Here is a 23,197-nt window from a genome sequence, read left to right on the forward strand (position 1 = left end):
TTTCAGTGTCCACTCTTTTCTTCACAGCAATGAACTCATCAGGAAATCAGTCTTAAACCCACGACGTGTATTTGAAGTTCTTGTGTTTATATGTAAAACTGAACAGCAATGAAATATTGAAGGCAATGTCAAACAATGTGAGTATAATCTAAGAGGTAAAGTACCTTTTGATAGAGAGGATGAATCTGCTTTGCTGGTGGTGAGTCAAGATTAGAGCTGGGCGATATATTGATATCTGGTCCAATACTGGTTTCTAGACCAGTGTTTCCCAACCTTTTTTGGGCAAAGGCACACTTGTTTCATGAAAAAAATCTCGAGGCACACCACCATTACAGCCCCGTGACATCAGCGCGCAGCGTCACGCCGGGAGGGACATGAATTGCTAGCAAATTACATAATCACCTCCTTGAGGGCTGGCTCATCTTCTCCGAAGGCAGAACCCCATTAATTAACAGCACAGACACCATAGCCAAGACGAGGGGGGAAAACCTCAGTCATGCACATGTGGGGGCTAAATGAGGACGAAGACCGGGCAGAGAGCAGGGTTCAAATCACCCCACCTGGCCAGGACAATCCCTGGGTGCTCCCTTGGGCCACTCGCCTGACCCACCTCACAGGGCTGTTGTTGCGAGGATAACACGGGGAGAACCACGCGCGCCCCCGGGAGCTCCTTGGAGGAGAAAGCGGGCGATGAATGCAATGCACGAAATATATGAGAGGCGAACAGGTTTTGCAGGTGAGGGGCCTCCGCTTCCAACACCCGGTGCAACGACGCCGAAGTTTCCCCCCGGGCTCGGCTCGGGGAGCAGCGCTGCTCCCCCCGGCTCCCCTTCGCCCTCCCGGCTCTCTCTGCCGCCCACTGGGGACCCCCCTCACCTGCCAAGTCCGGAGCGCCGGTGGAAGTTGCATGCATGCATGCAGGGCGTCGCGTTGCCATTGCATTGCACTGCACTCCATGCAACGCCTGCACACATGCATTGCCTTGCACGCCCGCCAAGGGGTCTCCCCGCGGTCCGATGCGTCCCCTCCGGCGGGGATGCAGCATTGCAAAAATAAAAAACCCCCGACGCAGCCCTACCTGTGGGGCAGCCTCCGCCGCTCCGCCTCCGCGGGGATCCCCGGGCTCCATCCTGCCGCCCGATATCCGGGGGGCGCAGGCAGGCTGCGCAGGGTCTGCGCGGAAGAGCCCCTGCCCGCCCGGCCGCCGCCGCTGCGCTCATCCCATGGCCGGGAGAAGAGCGCTTCAAACAAAACGCCCGGCCCGCCAGGCCACACTGGGATACATAGTTTGCGCACCCCGCGCGGGCGCGGAGCCCAAGGGCGAGGGGACTACGGATCCCGGCAGCCCCCGCGCTGGGGACGGAGGGGGAGAGGCCGGGTGCAGGGATGGAGGGACGGGTGGGCGAGCGAGTGAGTGAGTGGCAGCCGCCAAGCCTTGGCCGAGAGCCAGGAAGGGCCTCCCCGGAGGAGGAGGAGGGAGGCGCAGAGCGGGAGGGAGGGAGGGAACCCCAGGGGTCATCTAGTGATGGCGCCCCAATCGAAAATTTGACTTTAAAAAAAAATCTTTCAATTTTTTAATTTTTCCCGCGGCACACCAGGCAACATCTCGCGGCTCACTAGTGTGCCGCGGAACAGTGGTTGGGAAACACTGTTCTAGACCACATCTCGATAACCTTTGAAGAACAACTGATGTGGCAATACACCGTGAATCACAGTGTGTGTTTCTGGGATGTGCCTGCAAGCAGCGGCAGAAAGCTTTTCTTCGTGAAGCCCCTGCAGATGCCGAGTTGCTGACCTCCCTCCAAAACGACGGGAAGCGAAAGACACACATCCATTGCCCTGTGTCATTCCAGCCTCTTTCCTCGCTTGCTCCCTTTTGCCGGTGTATGTGCCTGACTTAGATATCCTGTGTGGTGTATTTTTTTACTGCTGAAACTGGATTTGTTCTCAGGAGCTAAGGTTTGTGCCTCACCTGGGTCCCAGTGAGAACTGTATGCTTTGAAAGCTCAGTAAACTATTACTGAAGAAGTCCTGCTGCTTCTGTGTGTGTTTTTGACATCAGTGTGGGACTTGCTCTACACATGGCCCCTACCCTGCTGCTACTTAGCTCATGCCCTGGAGTTGCTCTACTCAAGCATGCAAGATGGGCATTTGTATGTCAGACTAGTTTTTACACTAAACTCTGTAACCCACACCACCGCACGATCTCTACACACATCTTCTTCAACAGAACTTCATCCCTGCCCCCTGCACGTTCTGAAGAAAACTTAAAGTTTAATGGGAGGTCCCCCCCCCCCCAAGCCTAGTTTCAAGAAAGGGAAGGTGGGGCTGCAGGTACCACGGAAGTCTCCTGATGGGCCCATCTTCACTCATGAACCCCATGGGGCAACCCTAGAGCTCCTGCTTATTCTGGGGTTTGGGGAAGATAGTACTTTTCCATAGTCCCAGAAGTTAGTATTCTTCCTGCCAGAGGACCAGTGTGCATATTATTATCGTACTGATTTTACTGTTGTTGCTGTGTTGCTGTCATGGACTGGCTGGGTTTGGGGAGGGGGAGGCACCAGCTCTGAGACCCAGAAAGAAAGAAGGCACAGTTCCTGGGGACTGGTGGTGGGATGGTGATGAGGAGAAAGAGGGAGAAAAGGGAGCAGAATGGGAGGGGAGGTGTTGCAAGCTTAGGAGGAAACAGGGTTTGCTGAGCAGGAAGAGGCTGGGGCAGAGAGCGGTTCAGGCTCAGAGGGAGGAGAGGAGGGGGCCAGGAAACCCAGAGGAGGCCATCAGCTGAAGCATCCAGGGAGACTCCCCCTCCTGCTGCGACCAGCTCCCCTCTCCCCTGGTCTCCTAGAACACAGAGAGAAACCCGGTTCAGACCCCATGATCCTGCACATGATATTAAGAGGGTGTTTCCCTGCCCCCCAACATGCATCACTTTAATCTTGTTGACAATGAACTGTATTTACTGCCCATTCACTCTGTTTGGAGCTCCTTACAATCCCTCTTTGTTTGAACAACCCTGGACAGTTTACTGCCACCCGCAAACTTTGTCCCCTCCCTGCACATTCCTAACTCTAGTTCATTTATGAACAAGTTGACAAGTTGACAATGAACTGTATTTTCAGTCCAATCACCCAGTTTGGAGAGATCTTTTTGGAGCTCCTTGCAATCCCTCTTTCTTTGAGCAACTCTGAACAATTTACTGCCTTCAGCAGGATCACCATTTGGCAATGGTGGAGCCAAATGGAAGTGGGCGAGGAAGCCCCACACTCACTCCAGTTGGAGAAATAGAGTCACTGACCCCTATATTCAAAGGTGATGGCCACTTCTGGAATCCAGGAAGTAATTCCCGCACGCTTGTCACACGCAGCTGGGCTCACTTGCCAGAGCCACCTGGAGAGCCTGATGGCAATAGCCATCATCCCTGACCACTGGTCTTGCTAGCTCAGGGTGATGGGAGCTGTAGTCCAAAAACAGCTGGAGACCCAGATTTGGGAAATCCTTCAAGGTGAAGGACAAAGGAGGGTTCACTTGCATCAGAACATCAGGTGAGCCCTGCAGGATCAGGCCCAAGTGGCCCCTGTCCTCCCAGGAGCCAAGCAGCTTCTGGGAAGCCCACTGGCAACACTTGAGCACCAGAGAAGGGGGGAGGCGCATTTCTTCCAGGGACACATTTCTGGGGTCCCCACGGTGCCCCCCAGCCTGGCTCCACTCTGCCAGGGCAGCTGCGTTTTGTTTCGCTGCAGGTGAGCCTGCCCTGTGCAACGTGGGGCTCTTAGAAGGAATTTGAGGGGGCGCGGAGGGACTAGAGCTTCCCCACACTTGCGAAGGACCAGTAGAAGCGGAGGGGAGCCAGGCAGCAGGAGGGCGATGGGGAGGAACCAGCGAGAAGGAGCTTCTGGAGCCTGGGCAGCCCCCTCCCCGCCTGCTCCCTGAAGGTGTTCCGAGCCCCTCCCCTTTTCATTTCAAGGACTGGGGGACCTCAGCATCCCGGGGTTGCTTTGCTCCGGGGGGGGGGGTATTTTGTTTGCTGAGGGCAGGAGTCACAATCCTGTCACCTTGTGTTGTGTCTGGCTTTTAGGTAAGGGGGTGAGGCTCAGGTGGGAAAGAGTTGAGAAGGAAAATATCCCGGGCTGCGGATTTACTCCGCTGCCCAGCTCCTCAGGGTTCCACTTCCCGGGGGTCCCTCCGGTCAGCAAAAGAAGGAGTCTCCAGCCAAGTTAAAGAAGCAAACAGTGGTCAGTTGACCTGATCTTTATTTGCTGCAACAAGGTTCAAGCACAGCAAGAGTAGGACCCCTGAGCATATGGTTGCATGGATTTTTAAGACCTCTCCCCATTTCCCACAATACTTTTTTCAACAGCATATTTGATGCATCACAGATTTGTCACAAAGTAGGAGTCTTTGGCATTCAGAAACATGGACCCGTCACCCACCCCTGCCAACAACCCCAGTTTCCCACACCTTTTAACTACCCTCTTCCCCTAAGAACCATAATAGTATTGATACGGAAGGGTGGGGGGGGGGCATGTCTTCTTCACCTTCTTCTTTGCTACAATATATCCATTTATTCCCAATTGTCAATGTCAAAAGGGACTAAATCTATAAAATCCATAGAAAATCAACGTGCCAATTTGCTCAATTTCTCTAGGACTCCACACACCTCCCCTGTCCTCCATAATCCCTCAAGCAAGACCCTAATCCTGTCAAATCACTCTGTCAAGCCTTTCCTCGGGCAATGCCAGGTGGCAGACTATGCATACATGGGCCATTGTCTTCCCATCACCGGCACTCAGGAAGCGCTTATCTACGCATATCTCCAGCTCTGCATATTCCCCCCTCCCTCCTCCATATGTTAATCCGGTGTAACCCAACCTCTCCTTAATGTATTCATGATGTAACTGGGATGTATTTTGCACTGTATTCTGGGACATGGAGGGAGTTTCAAAAGTTCATGTCACCCCTTTCTTGCTGTTCAATCTTGTCTTGAACCTGTTGCGCAATAAACTTGGATCTTCTGCAGTTTGCTCCTGTGCCCGGCTGAGTTCATTTTCTTCCGCAGGGACCCACGGACTTACCTAGTCCGACGAGCTGGGTGGCAGAGTAACCTCGCACCCAGATTTTAGCCGTAACAGTATTTACATATCCCTTAGCTGCAGGGTTTTCCTCCGCATCTCCTCTGAATGCATCAGGATTCAATCCACCATCCGGATGGATTTCTGCCTGGGGCATGTGCTGCCCTTGATCGCCTCCTGCCTCCTAAGGGATTATGGAGTCAGGGGGAGCCCTGGATCCCCCTCTTCCAGAGGAGTCATTAGTCGTGGGAACCAAGGACATCCGTCAAACCGTTGAATTTTGGCGATTATCGGACGTTTCTACAGTTTTCTATATTGGATACTCGGAGGACAAAGTACGATTCATGGTATCCGCTTCTTGCTACAATTGTATAGGCTGCTTCTCTGAACCTCTCTGCTGTTGTGCATGGAAGGTGCCTGTGTCAACAGTTTTGGGGGAGTTGTAGAACTGCCCCCCCCCCGGTCTGAAGAGCGGCAATACCTAAAGCACGGGCGCACGGCGCACGGCGTGGGATGGGCGAGGGAAGGATTTTGCAATGTAAACTCTTCCGGGAATAAGGGGGGATGAGCCCCCCTCCCAATCTGCCTGCTTCTCCCGGAAGTGGCTCTTTTACGGTGGATTGCCTCTCAGCGCCGTAGTTCTAGGGGCGCGCCCTTTCGGAAAGGGGAGGAGGAGCGGCAGGGGACCCCACACACACACAACAAAACATCGATGTTGCAGGAAAGGAAATGAGAATCGGGATCGAGGACAAAGAGGTGAAGGGGTCGCGGCGGGGGGGGGGAGAGGGGAGAGAAGGACCCAGAGAGGGACCCCGCGCCAGCTCCCCAAAGCGCCTTCCGTGGGCCCCACTGGCAGGGCCTGGATCCCTGCACGAGTGCTGCGAAGGGGGCTTTCCTTGGCAGGGGTGGACGTGGGGCGCCCACCCACGGGGTCCCACGAGGACTCCCTGGCCCCGTTTCCCCCGCGCAGGCATCCCTGGGGCCCTGTGCTCTCCACGCCGAGAGAGGCAGACCATGAAAGGGTTAACGGGCGTGAGAAACGCCTAGATAGAGACCCCCCCCCCGTCCCTCCCCATCTCGTCTTGGGGGGACCCTCCGGGTGGAGAGATGGGTCGCGCATGGCGAGGGGTGAGCCGCGCCAAGGGGGCATCTGGCGCAGGGGAGACTCCGGGAGAGAGGGAGGGGACCAAGAGTGGGGGCAGCCGGGGGGAGGAGGGAGCGCAGCATCCCCGGGGCAAGGAAGCGCAGCATTGGCAGGGGGAGGGGGAGGAGGAGACCAGTCTGTAGGGAGACGTCTCCATCGTGCGCCCACGAGGAATCTCCGGAGGGGCCGCCTTGGCTTCTCCCTCCCACCCAGGAATCGACCCCCCCTTCAAGGCAACCAGAGAGGGATCCCTGGAAAGTGGGGTGAGGGTCCTGTCCCCACCACCCCTTCCTTCCTGCAAGCTCCATCCTCTTCCCACCCCGTAGACTCCTGCCCTGCCCAGACACAGCTAATCTGCCCAGTCCAACCATTGTTCACCCTGGAGAGGAGAGGAAAGAGGAAGGGGGGAGGCCTTCTCAGAAGCGGCTCTTTGTTTCCGCAATCCCACCCAGGAAGCAGCCAGAAACCTTTTCCTCTCTCTCAGGCTTCCATCTTTAAGTCTCTTTCCCACTGCCTGGTTCATTGAGGATGAGGATAATGTACACCTGTCATCAGAAACAGGGGTGCAGAGTCCATGGAATGGCTCTCAGGCTTGATATAGAAGTCAAAAGCATTTCTGTTCCTCTTATTCTTTGTAGGCAATGTCAGAGTGACTGACAAGCTGATATGCAATCCTTCAGCATCCGATGACAGCGACTGCATGAATCTTCCCAGTCAAAGGACCCATTTTCATGATAGACAGTGCCTGTGGCTGGAGGCTCTACACACCGGGTGTGCCTGTGCAGGCCAAAGACTGCCAGTATTAGCACAGGTGAGGTGTGTGACCCCCCCCCCTCAATTTACAGACTGTGTGTGAATGAGAGTTTGTGGGTGGGATTCTAGTTTATGACAACCTTTTTTTAAAATCATTTTTTCAACACAAACAGCAACCACAAAAAACACATACAACAAAAACCACAATAACACTAATAATGCATTTTAACAATTCAGATTTGAGTACTGATATACGTATAACTACACCTTTTTAACAATATTTCCCCACCTCTCCTCCCCCTACTTCACACCACTTTCCGCCTTATCTCTTAAGTAATCCTTCCAGATTTCCTCATATTTATCCATTCTTATGGATGCGGGTGGTGCTGTGGGTTAAACCACAGAGCCTAGGACTTGCATTTCTTCTAGGGACACATTTCAGGGGTCCCCCCAGCCTGGCTCCACTCTGCCAGGGCAGCTGCATTTTGTTTCGCTGCAGGTGAGCCTTCCCCATGCAACGTGGGGCTCTTAAAGGAACTTGGGGGGGGGGAGCGGAGGGCCTGCAGCTTCCTCGCACTTGCCGAAGACTGACAGTATTAGCACAGGTGAGCTGTGCAACCTTCCCAAATGTATGTGAATGAAAGTTTGTGGATGGGATTATACTTTACACTCGGAGCCAGTGTGGTGTAGTGGTTAAGAGCCATACACTCGTAATCTGGGGAACAGGTTCGCTTCCCTGCTCCTCCACATGCAGCTGCTGGGTGACCTTGGGCCAGTCACACTTCTTTGAAGTCTCTCAGCCCCACTAACCTCACAGAGTGTTTGTTGTGGGGGAGGAAGGGAAAGGAGAATGTTAGCTGCTTTGAGACTCCTTAGGGTAGTGATAAAGCGGGATATCAAATCCAAACTCCTCCTCCTCCTCCTCCTCCTCCTCCTCCTCCTCCTCCTCCTCCTCCTCCTCCTCTTCTTCTTCTTCTTCTTCTTCTTCTTCTTTACGGCAACCCTGTGATTTTCTCCACCCATAACATTTCGTGACCTGATATTGCAGTACAAATTCCAAAATAACTACAAAATATACGAGATAATAAGAATGATTGCAGTATTTATACCCCGCCCATCTGGTTGGGTTTCCCCAGCCACTCTGGGCAGCTTAAAGTACATAAAAAAGACAGTAAAACATCAAACATTAAAAACATCCTAATATAGCTGTCTTCTAAATGTCCGAGAGTTGCCCATTTCCTTGCCCTCTGAAGGGAGGGCATTCCATAGGGCAGGAGGCCCTCTGCCTGGTTCCCTGGAACTTCATTTCTGTCCATTAAACTTTAATTAGTTTAATGTTAAGTAAACGTCCAGTGCGCTTCCAACGCCATAAGTCTTATCTCAGCAGAGAATTTCGTGCAGCGGCTGAAGAAGGCAGGAGAGTCAGTACAGTGGTACCTCGCAAGACGAACGCCTCGCAAGACGGAAAACCCGCTAGACGAAAGAGTTTTCCGTCGCGGAGGCACTTCGCAAAACGAATTTCCCTATGGGCTTGCTTCGCAAGACGACAGCCCATAGGGAAATCTCCGGGACAGCGGGGAAGCGCAGCGCGTCTTCCCCGCTGTCCTCGGACCTCCTCCGAAGGCTGGCGGCGGGGCGGGGACAGCTCCTCCTGCCGCCGCCGGGCTTCGGAACGATGCCCCGATGCCGGTCGGCAGGCGGGAACGCCTCCCACCGCCGCCCGCCATCGGGACCATGCCCCGATGCCAGGGGCGGGCGGGAACGCCTCCCCCCGCCCCCCGCCATTGGGACCATGCCCCGATGCTGGGCGGCGGGGACGGGGCGGGGCATGGTCACCGCCGCCGGCGTTTAAAAGCACTCTGGGGAAAGCAGCGAAGCGCGCTGCTTTCCCCGAGCATCGGGAAGTCCGGCGGGGGTCCTTGGGATTCCCTCCCAGCCCCCGCCTTTAAAAGCACTCCAGGGAAAGCAGCAAAGCGCAGCGCGCTTTGTTGCTTTCCCCGGAGTGCTTTTAAACGCGGGCGGCTGGGGGGGGGGAATCCCTTGGACCCTCGCCGGACTTCTAAAGAGCTGCGGGAAGTCCGGGGGGTCCAAGGGATTCCCTCCCAGCCCCCGCCTTTAAAAGCACTCCGGGGAAAGCAGCAAAGCGCGGCACGCTTTGTTGCTTTCCCCGGAGTGCTTTTAAACGCGGGCGGCTGGGAGGGAATCCCTTGGACCCTCGCCGGACCTCAAAAGAGCTGCGGGAAGTCCGGGGGGGGGGGGTCCAAGGGATTCCCTCCCAGCCCCCGCCTTTAAAAGCACTCCGGGGAAAGCAGCAAAGCGCGGCACGCTTTGTTGCTTTCCCCGGAGTGCTTTTAAACGCGGGCGGCTGGGAGGGAATCCCTTGGACCCTCGCCGAACTTCAAAAGAGCTGCAGGAAGTCCGGCGGGGGTCCAAGGGATTCCCTCACTGCCGCCCACCTTTAGAAGCGCTCGGGGAAAGCAGCGCGCTTCGCTGCTTTCCCCAGAGTCCTTTTAAACGCAGGTGGCAGTGAGGGAATCCCTTGGACCCCCGCCGGACTTCCCGCAGCTCTTTTGAAGTCCTGTGGGGGGGAGAAGGGCTTTTCTTCCTACCGCCAGCCTTCAGAACAGCCTTCTGAAGGCTGGCGGTGGGAAGAAAAGCCCTTGTCCCCCCCACCCAGCCTTCAGAAGAGGTCGGGGGACAGACTGTCCCCAGACCTGGTCTGAAGGCGGTTTCCCTAGGAACGCATTAATTGATTTTCAATGCATTCCTATGGGAAACCGTGCATCGCAAGACGAAAAACTCGCAAGAAGAATAAACTTGCGGAACGAATTAATTTCGTCTTGCGAGGCACCACTGTACCTTTCAATTCAGAATCCTGGAGCAAGCACTTTGCCAAGTGAATTTTTATTGTTTTCCTTACATATTCTTTTTCAACAAATTGTAGTAGCACCATACATTCCCTTTGACTCTGCCGAGTCGCGACCCCCCTCCCTCCCCACAACTGGTATATTTATCCTCTTTCCATCATGCACATCATTCTCATATTAGTACTATTATACATTGGAGGTATTATGTCAATCCTGCTAGTGTTTTGACCGCTTTACAATTCTTCTTCAAATATTCAATAAATTTACTCCAGTTATTTCGGTATCTTTGATCTCCCTGGTCCTGGATCCTCCCTGATAGTTTGGCAAGTTCTGCATATTCTGTCAACTTTGCCTGCCACTCCTGAATAGTTGGTATATCTTGTACTTTCCATCTTTGGGCCAGAAGGGTCCTCACGGCAGCTGTAGCATACATGAACAAATTTTGATCTTCTATTTTAATTTCTGTTCCTATTAAGCCTATTAGACACGCTTCCGGTCTTTTGGGGAAAGTATATCTAAATATTTTTTTGAGTTCATTATAAATTGATTCCCAAAATTTTTTTACCTTATCGCAGGTCCACCACATATGGAAATAGTCCCCATCTGCCTTTTTACATTTCCAACATTTTCTTTCTTTTTTCCTATACATTTTAGCTAATTTTACTGGCGTCAAATGCCATCTATACATCATTTTTAGCAAGTTTTCCTTTAAAGCCATGCATCCTGTAAATCTCAAACCCTCCTTCCATAATCTTTTCCACGCATCCAATTCAATGTTATGCCCAATATCAATTGCCCATTTTATCATTGATTCCTTTACTTCTTCGTCTTTTGTGTACCATTCTAGCAATAAACCATACATTCTTGATAAAATTTTATCTTTACAATCTATTAACTCGATTTGGAATTTTGATTTTTTATCTTCGAACCCATTTCTCTTTTTATCTTCCTTTAATAAGTCACTAATCTGGTGGTATTGCAGCCACCCTGTTAACATCTTTTCAATTTGGTCATATGGTTTGAGCTTTATCCCTTGATCTGTTTTCCTAGTAATATCCTCGTATGTTACTCTTTCCTCTTCCATGTTTACTTTTTTTGTTGTCAACACCTCAATTGGTGATATCCACCACGGTGTCTTTCTTTCCAGGAGGTTTTTATTCCGATCCCATATAAAGATTTCCAAACACATGTTTTAGAAAACCTTTATGTACCTTTACTTTGTTGTACCATAGGTACGAAATGCCAACCGTATCTATTGTTGTGGCCCTCTAGATCTAATAGGTCAGTGTTTTCTAAAGTCAGCCAATCTTTTAACCATACCAAGCACGAAGCTTCATAATATAAAGTCAGGTCTGGTAAATCAAAACCTCCTCTCTCTTTCTTATCTACTAATATCTTCATTTTTATCCTTGGCCTTTCCCCCTGCCAGACAAATTTCGCTAATTTTTTTGCCAATCCTTAAATTGTCTTATCCCTTTTACCACTGGTATTGCTTGAAATAAAAATAACAGTCTAGGTAGTATATTCATTTTTATCACATTCTGCCTAATAATGACAATTTTAGTCTGCTCCATATATCCATATCTTTCTTAATTTCTTTCCATACCACCTCATAGTTGTCCTTGTACAGGTTTATATTTTTTGTTGTCATCCAAATTCCTAAATATTTTATTTTTTTAGCTATCGCGATTCCTGAGTCTACTTGTAATTCTTCCATCTCTTCTTTCTTCAGATTTTTTGCTAGCATTTTCGTCTTGTTTTTGTTGAGTTTAAACCCTGATACCTTCCCAAACTCTTCCATTCTTTTTATTGCCTCTTTCACACTTTGTCTTGGTTCTTCCAACGTTAAGACTACCGTATTTTTCGCTCTATAACACGCACCTGACCATAACACGCACATCGTTTTTAGAGGAGGAAAACAAGGGGGGAAAATTCTGAATGAAACAGTGGGTGTATCATTTTTGTGCCTCATGCTGTGGTCACAGACATGTGATCTGATGGTGAGTTTGGGGTAGCCCAAAGCAAAAATCCTGAGAATCCCTGTGGATCTGTGCTTTGTAACCACGTTTTTGCACCATTGTGGCCCCAGGCAACAGTGGGTGCGTGATTTTTTTTGGTGCAGGCTGTAGCCATGGACATGCTATGTGATCTGATGGTGAATTTGGGGTGACCCAATGCAAAGATCCTGAGGATCCATGTGGATCCATGCTTTGTAAAGACGTTTTTGCACCATTGCAGCCCCAGGCAACAGTGGGTGCATGAATCTTGACAAGACAGAAATACTGTCCCAGGGGAAAGGGAGCAGGCAGGTGTGGGAGACTCCCTAGACATGATGAAGGTAACTGTGCCTCAAAAGGACCAGGTGCACAACCTGGGGGTCATTTTGGACTCACAGCTGTCCATGGAGGGGCAGGTCAATTCTGTTCCAGGGCAGTTGTCTGCCAGCTCCATCTGGTATGCTGGCTGAGACCCTCCATGCCTGGAGACTGTCTCCCCAGAGTGGTGCATATTCTTTTGATCTCCCGCTTGGACTACTGCCATGTGATACATGGGGCCATCTTTGAAGGTGACCCGGAAACTGCAACTAATCCAGAATGTGGCAGCTAGAGAACAGAATGGGAGCAGCCGCTGAGACAACATAACACCAGTCTGAAAGGAACTTCACTGACTCCCAGTACATTTCTGAGGGGGGATGAGTGTTCAGACCCCTGGGCTCTCACTTGTGGGGTGCCTTAGGGCTCCGTCCTCTTCCCCCATGCTTTTTAATATCTATACGAGGTCACTGGGAGAGATCATCAGCGGGTTTGGGCTGGGTGTTCCCCAGTATGTGGATGATACCCAGCTCTTCCTCTCTTTTAAATTGGAACCAGTGAAGGTCCTGTGTGAGCGCCTGGAGGCACTTGGAGGATGGATGGTGGCTAACAGATTGAGGTTGAATCTTGACAAGACAGAAATACTGTCCAAGGGGAAAAGGGGGCAGGCAGATGTGGGAGACTCCCTAGACCTGATGGAGGTAACTGTGCCCCAAAAGGACCAGGTGCACAACCTGGGGGTCATTTTGGACTCACAGCTGTCCATGGAGGCGCAGGTCAATTTTGTGTCAAGGGCAATTGTCTGCCAGCTCCATCTGGTATGCTGGTTGAGACCCTCCATGCCTGGAGACTGTCTCCCCAGAGTGGTGCATAGTCTGGTGATCTCCTGCTTGGACTACTGCCATGTGCTACATGGGGCCATCTTTGAAGGTGACTCATAAACTGCAACTAATCCAGAATGTGGCAGCTAGACAACAGAATGAGAGCAGCCGCTGAGACAACATAACACCAGTCCGAAAGGATCTTCACTGACTCCCAGTACATTTCTGAGCACGATTCACATTGTTGGTGCTGACCTTTAAATTGCCTCGGTTGCATTTTTCAGGCATAGATTCCTGTTATGCCTTCAGTCACAAATTTATTTGCTGCAGGAATTTTTTCTGTCTCTGAGCTTTTTTCCTACTCTGCTAATTGTATGTCGGACTTGCTCTGGAAATCATTATGGAGGAGCAAGATCATTGACCTAAAGCCCTACAGCCTCACTCTCTGTAGACCTGAAGGAGCGTCTCCACCCCCATCGCTCAGTCTGTACACTGAGGTCCTCCTTCGAGGGTCTTCTGCTGGTTCACCCTCCCCCCACCCCCATTGAGAAGCGAAGTTACAGGGAAGCAGGCAGAGGGCAAGGAAATAGGCAACTATCTGACATTTGGAAGACAGCTGAAGGCAGCCCTGTATCAGGATGTTTTTAATGTCTGATGTTTTGCTTTCTTTTATATGTATTGTAAGCTGCCCAGCGTGGCTGGTGAAACCCAGCCAGATAGGCAGCGTAGAAATACTACCATCATTCTTATTATATTGTTGTTTTTTTGTAGTTATATTGGAATTCGTACTGCAATATCAGTTCATGAAATGTTATGGGTGGAGAAAATCACAGGGATGCCATAAACGGTAATCCCACCCACAACTTCTCATTTATATACAGTCTGTAAATAAGGGGAGGTCACACACCTCACCTGTGCTAATACTGGCAGTCTTTGGCTTGTATAGGCACACCTTGTATGTCGAGCCTCCAGCCACAGGCACTGTCTACCATGAAAATGGGTCCTTTGACTGGGAAGAATCTCAACTTTTCAGTCATTCTGACACTGCCTACAAAGAATAAGAGGAACAGAAATGCTTTTGAGGTGCACCTTCTAGATTAATCCTGAGAGCCATTCCATGGACTCTGCACCCCTTTTTCTGACGACAGGTGTACATTATCCTCATCCTCAATGAAGCTGGCAGTGGAAAAGACATTAAAGATGGAAGCCTGAGAGAGAGGAAAAGGTTTCTGGCTGCTTTGGGGGGGGGGGGATTGGGGAAACCAAGAGCCGCTTCTGAGAAGGCCTCTCCCCTCCCCTCTTCCTCTCCGGATTTGAACCGCTGCGACTGGGCAGGGCAGGGGTTTATGGGGGCGTGAAGAGGATGCAGCTTGCAGGAAGGAAGCCACACGGGGGTCTCTATCCAGGCGTCCCTCGAGCCCGTTAACCCTTTCATGACCCGCCTTTCTCTGTTCAGATCCGACAGGGACCCAGGGATCCCTGCGTGGGGGAAACGGGGCAAACGGGCCCTCTTGGGACCCCCTCGGTGGGCGCCCCATGTCCGCCGCTGCCAAGGCGCAGCACGGGTCCAGGGATCTAGGCCATGCCGACGGGACCCACGAATGGCGCTTTGGGGATCTGGCGTGGCGTCCCTCCCTGGGTCCTTTTCTGTCCTCCCCCCCCGGGACCCCTTTACCTCTTTCTACTCGCTCTAGATTCTCCTTTCCTTTCCTGTAACATCCACGGGGGGGGGGGGTCGCCTGCCGCCCCTCCTCCCCTTTCCGAAAGCGCGCTGCCCTAGAGCTACGGCGCAGAACAGCAATCCGGAGTGGAAGCTCCACTTCCGGGAGAAGCAGTCAGGTTGGGAGGGGGGCTCTCCCCCCCTATTCCCGGAGGAGAGGTCGGATGGCGAGGAGGAGGGGCAACATATTGGGGAGGGGATTTGGGATTGTGGGGGCGGGGTGAGGGAAGGATGTGCCGGGCGGGGAGGGGAGGAATTGAGAGGGGGCGGGGAGTAAGGTTATTCCCTTCCCGTTTTCCTCCTGTAGATCAAGAGAGCGGGGGAGGGGCTGATGCTGGCCATCCAATTACAAATTGGGGTTCCCCACTCCACAATGTTTACATTGCAAAATCCTTCCCTCGCCCACCCCACGCCTTGAGCCGTGCGCCCGTGCTTTAGGTATTGGTGCTCTTCAAACCAGGAAGGGGGGACAGTTATACGACTCCCCCAAAACCCCAAGTCCTCACCACAGTCTCGGACCAAGGCCGGGACAATGACCATTTGCACAGGCACCTTCCATGCACAGCAGCAAGGAGGCTCAGAGAAGCAGCCTATACAATTGTAGCAAGAAGCGGATACCATGAATCGGACTGTTTCCTCCGACTCTCCAATACGCCTAATGACTCCTCTGGAATTGGGGGGTCCAGGGCTCCCCCTGACTCCATAATCCCTTAGGAGGCAGGAGGCGATCAAGGGCAGCACATGTCCCAGGCAGAAATCCATCGGGATGGCAGATTGAATCCTGATGCACTCAAAGGAGAAGCGCAGGAAAGCCTTGCAGCTGGGGGGGATGTCCGAATACTATTATGGTTCTCTGGGGAAGAGGGTAGTTAAAAGGTGTGGGGAAATAGGGTTACCAACGGGCAGGGAGACGGGCTCATTTTTCTAAATGCCAAAGACTCCTACTTTGTGACATATTTGTGATGTATCGATGACCCTGTTGAAAAATGTATTGTGTTAAATGGGGAGAGGTGTTAAAAGTTCGTGCAACCATATGCAATTGTTGTAAGAATTTTAAGGTCTAATTTATACAAAATAAATGTTCTAAGAACACACACACACCACATGTCTGAATCCAATAGAAAAATTTCTGGAACCATTTTGTCCCTCCCAAATTAACCTCAAATATTTCTCTGCAAGGTCATAGTGGGGAGAGGACGGAACACTGAGGCGCCCCACAAGTGAGAGCCCAGGTGTCTGAACACTCATCCCCCCCCCACTTTCTGGACACGGCCCAGGAGAAAGGAGCGGAACCACCGTATAACAGTGCCCCCAGCTCCCAGCCAAAGACGGTCCAGAAGGATGTTATGTTCGATGGTGTCAAAGGCCACTGAGAGATCCAGCAGAACTAGGAAACAGCTCTCACCTTTGTCCCTAGCCCGCCGGAGATCATCAACCAGTGCGACCAAAGCAGTTTCAGTCCCATGGTGAGGCCTGAATCCCGACTGGAAGGGATCCAAATGGTCCGCATCCTCCAGGCGTGCTTGGAGTTGTTTGGCAACCACCAGCTCAATCACCTTGCCCAAGAATGGTAAATTTGAGACTGGGTGATAGTTGGCCAAATTGGCTGGGTCTAAAGATGTTTTTTAAAGAAGTGGTTTAATGACCGCCTCTTTCAGCGGGAAGGCTCCCTCACAGAGGGAAGCATTCACCACCCCGCAGAGCCCATCGCCCAGCCCTTCCCGACTCGCTTTTATCAGCCAGGATGGGCAAGGATCAAGGAGACAGGTGGTCAGTTTCACTTGTCCAAGCAGCCTGTCCACATCCTCGGAGGTAACAGATTGGAATTGATCCCATGTAACAGGACTAGACAGAACTCTAGCACTCTCCCGCCCTGGCCCTGCTCCCACGGTGGAGTCTACCTCCTTCTGAATCTGAGTGACTTTATCTGCAAAAAACTTTGCAAAAGCATTTCAGGAGATCTTGGGGTCCCTACCAGGCCCCGGTGGTGCAGGTGGTTCCGATAGATTGCGATCCACCTGAAAAAGTCTCCTGCTGCTGTTTTCTGCAGATACAATGGAGGCGGTGAAGAAGCCCCTCTTTGCCGCTGCCATTGCCACTTGGTAGGCTCGATGTTGAGCTCTAGCCCATGTCCGGTCTGATTCAGAATGAGTTTTCCGCCACCGGCGCTCTAGCCGTCTCAACGATTGTTTCATCACCCTCAGCTCTGGGGAAAACCATGGGGCTGTCTGGGCTCCATGCAATCGGAGAGGGTGCTTTGGAGCCAGACAGTCAATAGCCCTGGTTAACTCCGCATTCCAGAACACCTTCCCACCCATTCTGCTCCCTGGTTAACTCCCCATTCCAGAACACCTTCCCTCCCATTCTGCTCCCTTTTCTCCCTCTTTCTGCTCATTGCCATCCCACCACCAGCCCCCAAGCTCTAAGCCTTCTTCCCTTGTGGGTCCCCCAGCTGATGCCTCTCCCCCGCCCCCGCAATCAGCCAGTCCATGACAGCAAAAGCAGCCAGAGCAGTAAAACCAAATTTTGCACTCACAGCTGTCCATGGAGGTGCAGGTCAATTCTGTGTCCAGGGCAGCTGATGTGTGTGAAAGCACAATTCACCCCAGAACTTTTCCGCAGAGTTCCCTCTGTAGCACAGAAGGATGGGAGGAGGGAGGAACACATAGTAATAAACGGAGACTCCGATAAATGGAGAGAAGAAAGTGGAGTCCCCTATAGATCAGTATTGGGACCCGTGGCTTTTCAACTTGTTCATAAATGATCTAGAGTTAGGAGTGAGCAAGGAGGGGGCAAAGTTTGCTGAAGGCAGTAAATTGTCCAGAGTTGTTGAAACAGAGACAGATTGCAAGGAGCTCCAAAAAGAGCTCTCCAAACGGGGTGATTGTCAATGAATACAGTTCATTGTCAACGAGATTAAAGTGAGGCATGTTGGGGGGCAGAGAAACACCCTCTTAATATCATGTGCAGGATCATGGGGTCTGAACTGGGATTCTCTGTGTGCTCTAGGAGACCAGGGGAGAGGGGAGCTGGTCGCAGCAGGAGGGGGGGTCTCCCTGGATGCTTCAGCAGTCGGCCTCCTCTGGGTCTCCTGGCCCCCTCCTCTCCTCCCTCTGAGCCTGAACTGCTCTCTGCCCCAGCCTCTTCCTGCTCACCAAACCCTGTTTCCTCCTCTGCTTGCAACACCTCCTCTCCCGTTCTGCTCCCCTTTCTCCCTTTTTCTGCTCATCGTCATCCCAACCCCAGTCCCTGGGCTCTGAGCCTTCTTCCCTTTTGTGTTCCCCCAGCTGGTGCCTCCCCCCCCCTGCACCCCTCCAGTCCATGACAGCAACAGCATCAACAACAGTAACATCAGTAGCATAGCAATATGCACTGTGGTCCTCTGGCAGGAAGACTCCCTAGCAGCATGATTGACTGATAACTTCTGGGACTATGGAAAAATATTATCCTCCCCAAACCCCAAAATAAGCAGTAGCTTTGGGGTTCCCCTAAGTGGTTCATGAGTGAAGATGGGCCCGTCAGGAGACTTTCCTGGTACCTGCAACCCATCCTTCCCCCTCTTGCAGTTAGGCTTGGGGGGGGGGGGGCGGGAATCTCCCATTAAATTTTAAGTTTTCATCAGAACGTGCAGGGGGCAGGGATGAAGTTCTGTTGAATAAGTAATGTTTGGAGATCATGCGGTGGTGGGGGTGAGAGAGTTTGGTGTAAAAACCACTCTGACACACAAACACCCATCTTGAATGCTTGAGTACAGTAACTCCAGGGCTCCAGCCAAGCATCGGCAGGGTAGGGGCCACGTGCAGAGCAAGTCCCACACTGAGGTCAAAAACACACACAGAGGCAGCAGGACTTCTTCAGTAATAGTTTACTGAGCTTTCAAAGCATACAGTTCTCACTGGGTCCCCAGTGAGGAACAAAACTTAGCTCCTGAGAGCAAATCCAGTTTCAGTGGTAAAAAAATACACCACACAGGATATCTAAGTCAGGCACACACACCGGCAGAAGGGAGCAAGGGAGGAAAGAGGCTGGAATGACACAGGGCAATGGAGGTGTGTCTTTCGCTTCCTGCTGCCTGGGAGGGAAGTCAGCAACTCAGCATATTCAGGGGCTTCACAAAGAAAAGCTTTCTGCTGGCAGCTTCCAGGCAAACATGCAACACAAAAACATACACTGTGATCTGTGGTGTATTGCCATATCAGTTTTTTTTAAAAAAATAATAATATTCATTTTATAACACTGTATGAAGTGCGGAAAGAGCTTTAGTGAAAATGGAAGGCTTAGAATACATCAACGGACTCACACAGGGGGAAAACCATATAAATGTATGGAGTGTGGAAAGAGCTTTAGTTTCAATGCATCCCTTAGAACACATCAACGGACTCACACAGGGGAGAAACGATATAAATGTATGGAGTGTGAAAAGAGCTTCAGTCAGAATGGAAACCTTAAATTACACCAGCGGACTCACACGGGTGAAAAACCATATGAATGTATGGAGTGTGGAAAGATCTTCAGTCAGAGTGGACACCTCAATATACATCGATGGACTCACACAGGGGAGAAAGCATTTAAATGTATGGAGTGCGGAAAGAGATTTCATCATAATGGAAACCTTAGAAATCATCAACGGACTCACACAGGGGAGCAACCATTTGTATGCCTGGAGTGTGGGAAGAGCTTCAGTCAAAGTGGAAATCTTAGAAAACATCAGCAGACACACATGGGAGAAACCATTTAAATCTATGGCGTGTGGAAGGAGCTTCAGTCAGAGTGGAACCCTTAATTTACGCCAACAAACGCACCCAAGAGACAAACCATATAAATGTCAAATGTTTTTTCCCCTTTTTTTCTTTCTTTCTTTAAGTATTCGCCCAGGACGATATCCACCTTTACCTCCCCACCCCCATTTTATGTTGTTATTTCTATGTATATCATGCTATGGCCACACGGCTAACGTAATATTGATTGAATGTCAGGAAAGGCGATAAAGGTTCAGTCCTAGGGGGTGTCCTACATTTTCCTGCTTGGCAGGGGGTTGGACTCGATGGCCCTTGTGGTCTATTCCAGCTCTATGATTCTATGATCAACAGACTCATGGACAGGAAGAACTTTAAGAGTTGAAACCCGACAAACCATCAACAAACTCAAAGCGGAGAAGCAGTTTAAATGGAAGGATTACAGAAAGTGCTTTAGTTATAATGGAGTGTTTAAGAAACATCAAGGGAGTCTCAGATGAGAGAACCCATTTAGATGTATGGAGTGCGGGACATGTTCCTCTCAGAGTCCCCTCTTCTTCACAGCATTGAACTCAGAGGAGATCCGGCTTCCAGCTTCAGGGCCCAGCTGAGTGTTGCCATTATCTCGAACTGGGTAACTCCTGTCTAATCTGCTCTGTGTCTGTGTCTCTCCCTGCTTCTGAGACCACTGGAAACGAGGGGGGCCGTTTCTCCCCCTCCATCTCTTCTTCTGAGGAAAGCTGATCTCCCTGAGAATGGATTCCCCAATATTCGGCTTCAGACCATTCCCTGACAAAACACATTGCCCTGTGTCGTTCAAGCCTCTTTCCTCCCTTGCTCCCTTCTGCTGGTACGTGTACCTGTGTTCTGTATTTCTTTAAATGAAGGTAATGTCTCACAATAGTGAGAATAATTTTAGATATAAAGTACCTTTTGACAGGGACGCGGGTGGTGCTGTGGGTTAAACCATAGGTCCGTGGTTTGAATCCCCGCGACAGGGTGATCTCCCGTTACTCAGTCCTTGCTCCTGCTAACCTAGCAGTTCGAAAGCCGGTCAAAGTGCAAGTAGATAAATAGGTACCGCTCAGGCGGGAAGGTAAACGGTGTTTCCGTGGGCTGTTCTGGTTCGCCAGAAGGGGCTTAGTCATGCTGGCCACATGACTCGGAAGCTGTAGGCCGGCTCCCTCGGCCAGCAAAGCGAGATGAGCGCCGCAACCCCAGAGTTGGTTACGACTGGACCTAATGGTCAGGGGTCCCTTTACCTTTGCCTTACCTTTTGATAGAGAAGGGGAGAGGGTGAATATGGATTGCTGGTGGTGGGTGAGGATTAGGGCTGGGTGATATTTTGATATCTTATCCAATGCTGGTTTCTAGACCATATCCCGATAACCTTTGAAAAACCATTGATATGTCAATACACTGCGAATCACAGTGTGTGTTTTGGGATGTGCCTGGAAGCAGCCGGCAGAAAGCTTTGCTTCGTGAAGTCCCTGCAGATGCTGAGTTGCTGAATTCCCTCTGAGATGACAGGAAGCGAAACACACACATCCATTGCCCTGTGTCCTTCCAGCCTCTTTCCTCCCTTCTGCCGGTGTGTCTGCCTGATGTAGATATCCTGTGTGGTGTATTTTTTTTACTGCTGAAGCTGGATTTGCTCTCAGAAGCTAAGTTTCGTGCCTCACTGGGGACCCAGTGAGAACTGTATGCTTTGAAAGGTCAGTAAACTATTACTGAAGAAGTCCTGCTGCCTCTGTGTGTGTTGTTGTCCTCAGCATGGGAATTGCTCTGCATGTTGCCCCTACCCTGCTGCTACTTAGCTCATGCCCTGGAGTTGCTGTACTTAAGCATGCAAGACGGGTGCATCTGTGTGTGACTGGTTTTTGCACCAAACTCTCTCACCCCCACCACCGCATGATCTCCAAACACTGCTTCTTCATCAGAACTTCATCCCTGCCCCCTGCACATTCTGAAGAAAACTTAAAATACTGTAATTTATTGGGAGATAGTCCCCCAAGCCTTATTGCAAGAGGGAGAATGAGGACCTGCAGGTACCCAACAGAACATTAAAAATACAGAGATTGACAGCGAAGCGAAGCCTACTCCAAGGGAAGCCCTTCAGCTCCCAGCCTGTCCGCTCCCAGAAGCGCTGAAGGAGATTTGCCATTTGGGGATGGCAGAGCTGAATGGAAGCTGGCAAGGAAGCCCCACAATCGCTCCTGCCAGAGGAATAGGGTCACTCACCCCTATACGCAAAGCTGATTGACAGGAAGGAACTCCTCCCCACCCTTGTCACATGCAGCTGGGCTCACTTGCCAGAGCCACCTCGAGAGCCTGACTAGAATTCCCACTGATGTACTGTCTATGGAAAAGGAGGCGGGTTCTCTGTTATGTTTCTGTGGTTGTTATTAAGAAAATGTATACATTATAGTCCCGAAAGTGTAAAGCCTTGGCTCTAACGTGGTCATGTTGATACCACAAACGTACTGTGTAATGTTTTGAATGTGCTACTGAAACAGACTTTGTAAAACTTTGTACAAAATAACTGCAACAAAGTGAAACTGTTGCTGTCATGACAGACCCAGTATAGACAACTCCACACTGCCTTCTACTGGGTCTACAATAAAAAAAACACCCATTCATGACTAAGACACTTTTATTGGATAAACCATTCTTCAAACAAAGTAACAGCCCTTCACAAATAAAGACTGACTTCTCCCAGTAAGAGTTCCAATCTGACACTAAGATGGGAACATCTTGTGGGAATGTTCAGGGTGGCAGGAGGGGATATATTGTTTGTTAATATCCTTCCTAACTTGCGTCAGCAAGTTCCTTTATGAAGCAGAGCGCATTCCCCTTTTTACATGCACAGCAGATAACTGGTTGCAGGCTTGTGTGAGCCTCTCACTATTATACAATTCAATCTGTCTCAGATTGACTTGTACTGCTTCTGATGGATCACATTCCACACATCTTAGCACAACAGTGGGAACTGTGAACGCCCATACATGCGCTGCTTGTTGCTTCCAATGCTGTTTCCTCTGTCCATTCCTGCAGCATCACAAAAGGGACAGCCATTAACAGAATGGGTGCAGCCCAGACCCCAGCACCAGGTACTTTGCAAACACATGAATAATGTCACTATCACCATCCACTTAACAAACGATCCTCACCTGTAACCTCACCCTGCGGCACCTTCTTCCTGACGTCCTCCACAACAGATCTACAAGGGTGGGAAACGGTGGGGTGGAAATTTATAAAAGTATGGTCTTTCTTTTGTTCAGAGTTCCCACCTTCCTCCTGCGTGAGTGGCTTCAGACCCTGCTGCAGAAGGTCTATTAATAAAAGATCAGGGAGGATGTGGGTGGCGCTGTGGTCTCAACCACAGTGCCTCATGGTCTTGCTGATCGGAAGGTTGGCAGTTTGAATTCCCGCGACGGGGTGAGCTCCCGTTGCTCTGCTCCGGCTCCTGCCAATCTAGCAGTCTGAAAGCACACCAGTGCAAGTAGATAAATAGGTGGCGGGAAGGTAAATGGTGTTTCTGTGCGCTCTGGTTTCTGTCATGCACCAGAAGCGGTTTAGTCCTGCAGGCCACATGACCAGGAAGCTGTCTGTGGACAAACGCCAGTTCCCTCAGCCTGAAAGCGAGATGAGAATTGCAACCCCATAGTCATCTTTGACTGGAGTTAACCATCCAGGGGTCCTTTACCTTTCTTACCTTAATAAAAGGTCAGGCATAGCAGCCGCTTTGATCCAGCGTTACTTTGGTTGGTCTCTG

The 23,197-nt window shown here is 50.9% G+C and overlaps 1 protein-coding gene and 1 long non-coding RNA gene across 2 annotated transcripts in view; both read left to right on the forward strand.

The window, feature by feature from the left end:
* The window catches only part of LOC144329034 (uncharacterized), a 40,168-nt gene extending 18,104 nt beyond the window's left edge, over positions 1–22,064 (forward strand). Inside the window, 2 exon segments of the mRNA XM_077935476.1 lie at positions 4,224–4,236; positions 18,962–22,064. Coding sequence (XP_077791602.1) covers positions 4,224–4,236; positions 18,962–19,424 — 476 coding nt within the window. The 3' untranslated portion in view covers positions 19,425–22,064.
* Positions 5,627–18,739, forward strand: LOC144329043 (uncharacterized). Its single transcript, XR_013394485.1, has 3 exons — positions 5,627–5,825; positions 6,852–7,024; positions 15,866–18,739. It is a non-coding gene; the product is annotated as an uncharacterized LOC144329043 (long non-coding RNA).
* Positions 22,065–23,197: the final 1,133 nt, after the last annotated feature.

This window comes from Podarcis muralis, chromosome 10 (genome assembly GCF_964188315.1).
Source record: "Podarcis muralis chromosome 10, rPodMur119.hap1.1, whole genome shotgun sequence".
NCBI lineage: Eukaryota > Metazoa > Chordata > Lepidosauria > Squamata > Lacertidae > Podarcis > Podarcis muralis.